This window comes from Eriocheir sinensis, chromosome 49 (genome assembly GCF_024679095.1).
Source record: "Eriocheir sinensis breed Jianghai 21 chromosome 49, ASM2467909v1, whole genome shotgun sequence".
Lineage (NCBI taxonomy): Eukaryota > Metazoa > Arthropoda > Malacostraca > Decapoda > Varunidae > Eriocheir > Eriocheir sinensis.
In genome coordinates this window covers 11859518-11867361 of record NC_066557.1, presented here as the reverse complement: position 1 = coordinate 11867361, position 7844 = coordinate 11859518, and the positions used below count along the sequence as shown (strand labels likewise).

At 42.1% G+C, this 7844-nt stretch overlaps 1 protein-coding gene across 2 annotated transcripts in view; it reads left to right on the top strand.

Moving 5' to 3' along the window:
* LOC126981940 (uncharacterized) overlaps window positions 1–6168 on the top strand; it is a 9032-nt gene extending 2864 nt beyond the window's left edge. For both annotated transcript variants that reach the window (XM_050833652.1, XM_050833651.1), the window contains exons 2-5: window positions 1–483; window positions 3782–3832; window positions 4001–4041; window positions 5873–6168. The exon at window positions 1–483 is cut by the window's left edge and continues 2105 nt beyond it. In XM_050833652.1, coding sequence (XP_050689609.1) covers window positions 1–483; window positions 3782–3832; window positions 4001–4041; window positions 5873–6020 — 723 coding nt within the window. In that variant the 3' untranslated portion in view covers window positions 6021–6168. The remainder of the gene's footprint in view (window positions 484–3781; window positions 3833–4000; window positions 4042–5872) is intronic.
* The last annotated feature ends 1676 nt before the right edge of the window (window positions 6169–7844 follow it).

Sequence of the window (7844 nt, the reverse complement as noted above, 5' to 3'; positions counted from 1 at the left end):
AACAACGACTCCAGCGATGAGGAGGAGGCGAAGACGGAGAGGAAGGGAGAGAAGGGCAAGGAGAAGAAGAAGGGAGGAGGAGGAGGAGGAGGAGGAGGAGGGTTTAAGCTCTTCAACTGGAGGAAAGACGAGAAGAAGAGTGAGAAAGATGAGGCGTTGGACCTGGACATCGATGACTTAGAGAAGACCTTTGACTCACTGGGAATCGTTGGGAAGAACATGTGGTCAGGAGAAGAGGGGAAGAACGGGTCAGACAACACTAATCCCAACAAACAGACAGATGGGGATGACGTTCTTCTCTCCCCCATGAGGAAGAGAAGGAATGTCAAAAAAGGAGGAGCTGGGAAGGGAGTGATGAATGGGGGAGGGGGACAGTCAGGGGGCTCGAACGCTTCCAAAAGGACCTTCAAGTTTTCGTGGGAGAAGGACAAACAGCAGAAGGCCGCGGCAAAGGACGAGGAGGACGAGTGGGAATACAAGGCGGTGAGTGGCTGTCTGTCTGTCTGTCTGTATGTATATGTATGTATATGTATGTATGTATGTATGTATATCTCTCTACGTCATCTCACAAGCTCACTATCTCTCAATCTCTTCTTTTATTTACGCCTTTCCCTATCTTCATCTTTTTTTTCTTCCCTCTTCCTCTCTTCCTTTCTTTACTGCTCTTCCTTCCTTCCCCTCCTTCTCTTTTCCTTCCTTCTTCTTTTCTTCTGTTCCTCCTTCCTTCCTCTCTCTTTCTCTCTCCTCTTCCTTCTTTCTTTCCTTCATTTTTTCCTTATTTTCCCTATTTATCTTCCTGCCTATGTACTTACCTACCACTCTATCTATCTATCTATCTATCTATCTATCTATCTATCTATCTATCTATCTATTTATCTATCTATTTATCTATCTAACTCTAACTGTCTTTCCCTACTTTTGCTTCCCTATTTATCTTCCTGCCTATCTATCTATCTATCTATCTATCTATCTATCTATCTATCTATCTATCTATCTAACTCTAACTGTCTTTCCCTACTTTTGTTTCCCTATCTATCTATCTATCTATCTATCTATCTATCTAACTAACTAATTTCCTAGCTGTCGTAATTAAGGTCAGGACAGGTAGGATACAGACAGGTGCGCGGAGACATTTAGTAATCATGTTTTGGAGTTGATTATTTTACACCTGCAATTACTTCTTCACATGAGGTTGTAATTACTTCCCTGTTACACCTGTCTTTCTTTCCTTTCTTTCCTTTCTTTCGTTCTGTCGTTCACTCTTCCCTCTTCTTTTTTCGTTCATCATTCATTCACAATTCATTCACTTAATTGTCTTTTTTTTTTGTTTTGTTTTGCTTTTTATCGCTTCTTTCTTCTCCCTTTCCTTCTCTTTTCTCCGTTCACTCCTCTCCTTCATTCCTGGTCTTTCCTTCATTCATTCATACTTTCTTTCCTTCATTCCTTCCTTCCTTCCTTCTCTCCGTCCTTCATTTATTCAAACGTCATTCGCTTTTTTCTCTCCTTTCCTTCATTTTCTTCCAATCCTTTCCTTCCTTCCTTCCTTCCTTCCTTCCTTCCTTCCATTCATATTATATCATTATCAATATTGAAGAGAGAGAGAGAGAGAGAAAATGGAAGGGGGTCAAGGTTTCGCTTTAACTAAACATACACAAAATAGGTTAAGGCCAGTACGCACACACACACACGCACACACGCACACACACACATGAGGAATGACACGAATTTATATTTTAGAGAGGAAAAAAAGGGTAGGAATGTGTGTGTGTGTGTGTGTGTGTGTGTGTGTGTGTGTGTGTGTGTGTGTGTGTGTGTGTGTGTGTGTGTGTGTGTGTGTGTGTGTGTGTTTCCAAGCACTTCCGTATAGTCAAAGTGGAGGAAAGGAATGTTGCTGGCAAACGTTCCTAGAAACGCACAAACACACACTTACACACACACTTACACACACACACACACACACACACACACACACACACAAACACACACACACACACAACACCCCGCCCCCAGCCCTCTCAACACACACACACACACACACACACACACACACACACACACACACATACACACACACACACACACACACACACCATCGCATGCGTGTGACTATTGATTAATAAATTCGTAAAGATAAAAAAAGAAAAAGAAAAAGGAAAACAACAACAATTAAATCGATTTCCACTTATTGTCTTCAACCACAAGCGGGGAGAGAGAGAGAGAGAGAGAGAGAGAGAGAGAGAGAGAGAGAGAGAGAGAGAGAGAGAGAGAGAGAGATAGTTATATAGCTAGCTAGTAAGTTCGTGTGTGTGTGTGTGTGTGTGTGTGTGTGTGTGTGTGTGTGTGTGTTTGAGCGCGTGCGTTCGTACCTGAGGGCCCTTACCTTACCTGTGGCACAGAGAGACAGGTAAAAACAGGTGCTGATCGAAGAGAGTGAATCATGCAGGGAGGGAGGGAGGGAGGGTGGGAGGTAAGGAGAGGAGGGAGGGGGTAGAAGGGAGAGAGGGAGGGATAGAGAGGAGGGGAGATTAATGCTATGCTGCGAGAGAAGTTAAGAGAAGATAAAAGAGAATAAAAGAGGAACGAAAGAGAGAAAGGAGAAGAAAATATTGTACGAGGAGGAGGAGGAAGAGGAGAGAGAAGGAGGGAGAGAAGGAGAGGGAGGAAGGGAAAGGGAGACAAAAAGTAAAACGCTGAAAGAGGGAGGGAGAGAAGAGATAAAAGAGAGGAAGAAGAGAGAACAGAGAATAATATGAAGGAGAAGGAGGAGGAGGAAGAGGAGAGGGAAGGAGGGAGAGAAGGAGAGGGAGGAAGGAAAATGGAGGGAGGGAAAAGGAGACAAAGGGAGAGAAAAGATAAAAGAGAAGAAGAAGAGAGAATAGAGAATAATATGAAGGAGGAGGAGGAGGAGGGAGAGGGAGGAAGGAGAAAATGGAGGGAGGGAAAGAAGAGAGAACAGAGAATAATATGAAGGAGAAGGAGGAGGAGGAGGAGGAGGAGGAGAGGAGAGGAAAGGAGGGAGAGAAGGAGAGGGAGGAAGGAAAAGGGAGGGAGGGAAAGGGAGACAAAGGGAGAGAAAAGATAAAAGAGAAGAAGAGAGAACAGAGAATAATATGAAGGAGAAGGAGGAGGAGTAGGAGGAGGAGGAGGAGGAGTATCAAGCACAAAATAAACCCTTTCTGTACCTCCTTACTCTCTCTCTCCCTCTCTCACTTCCTCCTCCTCTCCCTGTCTCTCCCTGACATTTAAAAAGGGCAAGAATGAGCAAACTCTCCGTCCTCCTCCTCCTCTCCCTCCTCTTCTCTCCCTCGTTCTCTCTGTTCTTTTATCCTACCCTTTCATTGACCTTTCTCTTCCTTCTATTCTTCTTTTTCCTCTTCCTCATTTGACTCTTCTTCATCCTCTTCCCTTCTCCTTCTTTTTATCTTCTTCCTTCCTCTTTCTCTTTCTTTCATTATCTTCTCTTCACTTTCCTCTCCCTTCTACTTTTGTTTCTTCTTCCTCTTCCTCCCTCCTTTAAATCTCCTTCATCCTCTTCCCCTTTTCTTCCTTTTCTTCCACCTCTTTATTATTTCCCTTCTTCTTCTCCTCTCATTCTCTTCCCTTCTTCTCTTCATTCTCTCCATTCCTCTTCCCTCTCTTCCATTCCCTTCCCTTCTCCTTTTCTCCTTCCTTTCCCTTCCTCCTCATATGTAGTAGTAGTAGTAGTAGTAGTAGTAGTAGTAGTAGTAGTAGTAGTAACACAGGTAACTAATTAAGCTTTACCTGTCCCTCTCTTCCCCAGGTGGTCATTGAAGGCTTTGACATCGAGAAGTTCAGGAAAGCAAATTTAAAGGTAAGAAACTAATTAACTTGAACTAATTAATGAGACAGGTGTGAAGGTAACGGTCAAATGAGTGTTATATAAATTACTTCTCTTCTGAATGCTATATGTCTATCTGTATATCTATCTATCTATCTATCTATTGTGTCTATCTATTGTTCGTTCGTTTGTGTGTTTCAGGAATCCGTGTTTGACAATAATAGTCTTCCCAACGTTGTGGGGTGAGTAGTACTGTGTGTGTGTGTGTGTGTGTGTGTGTGTGTGTGTGTGTGTGTGTGATTCACCACGGCCTGATCTCGTGTTCTAGTTAACGGAAAGAATCTAGCCTAAACGAGCTCAAACCGCCGCGCCGCCCTGTCATTGTTATTTATTACTATTTCCACCAGAACCGCTTTGTCTCGACTTCTCTCCTTCCCCTCCTCTCAGTCTCCATTTTTCCTCTCCCTTCCTCTTCCCTCCTTCTCTTCTCTTTATCATTTCACCCTTTTCCCTTCTCTTTCTTTTCTTTATTCTTTCTTTCCTTCATTTTCTCCTTCTCTTCTTCTCTTCCCTAATCTCTCTGCTACCACTACTACTACTACTACTACTACTACTACTACTACTACTACGACTACTAACACTACCACCATCACCACCACCACCACCATCACCATCACCACCACCACTACCCCTTCGTGACCTGACCCACCTGGTTACCGCAGCTTCACCTATCACGATAAGACATCAGGTAACTGCAGGTAGATCCCCCTCCTCCTCCTCCTCCACCTCCACCTCCACCTCCTCCACCTCCACCTCGCCACTGCGGACCAATTAGTGTTTGTTTATGTGTATCTCTTCTCTTCCTTCCTTCCTTCCCTCCCTTCTTTCTCCCTTTCTAATGCTCTATAAAACGCTTATAACTTGGCTTTGGGATGAACGTGGAAGGAAGGAAGGAAGGAAGGAAGAAAAGAGGGAAGGAAGAAATTATGAATGGAAGAAAGATATGAAGGAAGGAAGGAAGGAAGTAGAGAAGAAAGATTGGAAGGAAGAAAGGAAGAAAAGGAGGAAAAAAAGGGATAAAAACGTTGCCAAATACGAGAGAGAGAGAGAGAGAGAGAGAGAGAGAGAGAGAGAGAGAGAGAGAGAGAGAGAGAACATGAAAAAGAAAATCCACGCATCCATTTAAAAGATTATCCCGGGGCAGTCATTATGGCGTTCCTTGTTATGCTATATATATTATTTTTATTCGTCTCATCTCGAAAAGGTTATCACGAGATGCGCCTATCGACCACGCTGCGACACACACACACACACACACACACACACACACACACACACACGGGGTTCATAATTAGAGCAAACACCAAAACAACCGAATTATAATGATCACATCTACCCCCGCCTCTCTCTCTCTCTCTCTCTCTCTCTCTCTCTCTCTCTCTCTCTCTCTCTCTCTGTTACTCCTAAGGGAACACGAATATGAGGAGAGAAAGAGGAAGAGGAGGAGGAAGAGGAGGAGGAGGAGGAGGAAGATTACAGTGTGTCGGGACTGTTTAGGGATTTGAAATGAGGAATAAAAAGGAGGAGGAGGAGGAGGAGGAAGAGGGGTAGGAGGAGGAGGAGGAGGAGGAGTTATATAATCAAAACTCACGAGGGGTAGAAGGTCAAGGTAAGACACGCAGAGGAGGAGGAGGAGGAGGAGGAGGAAAAAGAATTAAAGAAAAAATAACGACAAAAAAAAGGTAATATAAATAGCTGCAAAAACAAATAGGTACAAAAAAATGATGAAAAAATAAAATAAACAGGCCATACTTAGGATTATTATTAGCTTGGTTGCGTGTGTGTGTGTGTGTGTGTGTGTGTGTGTGTGTGTGTGTGTGTGTGTGGTGGCGTGAGACAGGTGAGTTTCTGATTACAAGGTGTTTTGAGGGGCACTAAATAAAAAGAAAAGAAAATATAAAAAAGAAAATTTACTAGGCTATAAAAATTTCACGAGTGGGAGAAACCATACCTAACAATCTACTACTACTACTACTACTACTATTACTACTACTAACCTATTTTCCTTTGCAGGGGCGAGGACGAGTTCGAGGGAGGAGGAGGAGGAGGAGGAAGAGGAGGAGGAGGAGGAACAGGGGGTAGCAAGGCCTCTTCCCCTCTTCGCTATGACCAGACTGAGCAATTCATCTTGGCCGCTATCGAGAGGGACTTCACCAACTAACACAAGAGCTTTAACACAAACAAACTAACAAACATTCCTAATATACACTAACATCGAGACACACTAACATTATCTATCCTAAATTTCCTTTCCTATTCTGTTATTTTTCTTTTCTTTAATTTCCCTTCCCTTCCTTTCCTTTACCTTCCTTCCCTTTTTTCCTTTAGCTTCAAGAAACACGAACACCATTTAACACGAAGGAACTAACATCAACATCTAACTAAAACCTAACTAGCTATTTAACATCCAAGTATATCACGGACTAACTGACATCGGAAGCATTAACTAAGATCGGCATATACTAACAAAATAACAAGAAATAACATCAACTATGATAACTAACGAACTAATTGAATAACTAATCTCGACCAGCAATATTGTTTTCACATACTAACATCACTAAGCAATACTCAGAAAGCTGTAGGCCTAGGCAGCGTTGGTAATAATCGATGCGGGATGGAAGGATATATACTGCCTCTTTTGATGGCTATATAGAGGCTACATTAACCAATAACATAATGCATTTCCTATCAATTATCTGTCAGTAAGGGCGTCAGGGAAAGTGGGAGGCAGTAGGAGAGGGGGGAAGCAATTATATGAAACAATCGAATTAACATACGTCACAGTTTCCTCCTTATCTCCATTAATACTATTTCTTCGCCTCTCAAACTTACTCTACCTCACCTCTAACTCTTCTCGATCAGTTGGCAGTGAGTAGAGTTAGTGCCATGGAGTTTAAGAGGAAATAGGTACACGAAAACACATCAAACAACCATCACCTTTAATTAAGTTTCACCTATAATTACTCTGTGCCTCTCATACTAATTATACCTCGCCTCTAACTCTCCTCGATCAGTTGGCAGTGAGTAGAGTCAGTGCCAGGGTCTCGAAGTCTTGTTCTTCAGCCGTGGAGAGTTCAAACGCTTTCAAACATTTTCAAGCGCTGAGAAGGACTGAAGAAGGACAGCGGGAAAGGAAAGGAAGGTGAAAGGAAACGAAAGGAAGAGAAAGGAGATAAAGAAATGGGAAACGAAGGGGGAAAGGAGGAGAAAGGATAACGTAAAGATGCATTAGAAGGCTGGAATAAAGAAGAATGAAGAATAGAACGAAGAGTGAAGATGAGAAATAACGGAGGATGAAGTGAATAGAAGAAGAGTTGATGAATATGATAAAGCAAGGTGAAAAATAGTGAAATGAACGTTGGAAATTGAAGATAACAGGTAGTTTGTGACGTCATCAGTGATACGGCAATAGTGACGTACGTGATACTACTATAAATTAGGTTTGAAAGCAATGTAGGTGAAGTTAATTGCAAAATCCCTTCAAATGATAAAGAAAAGATAGAAATTGCTTAGATATAAAGGTACCTATAGTTGATTGAAGGTAACACACACACACACACACACACACACACACACCGTCTCATTGGTCCCTGATAGAAAGACTTAAACACAACTAAAAAAAAGCATATTCGTGATAGATAACCCAATATAAAAACAAGCCTATATATACCTGTCGTTTACACTAAAATGTACTGCCTGGGGGTTGGGATGGCATGTTCCTCCCTTCTCCTTTGCTGTTTACCTGTAACAATAAACTATCAATCAATCTAATACACACACACTCACCTGTGATAAATGAAGAACTACTATAATGAAGAAAAAAACAAAGCAAAAACGTGTTGTGTGACTGATAGAAACGCACTGAACTACTTACAATGATGAAAAAATAAAGTCGCATCGTGTGCCTGATAAAAACTAGACTTATAATAGATTAGACATAATATGATTATAATATTGAGAAAATTAAAATATGGATGCGTCG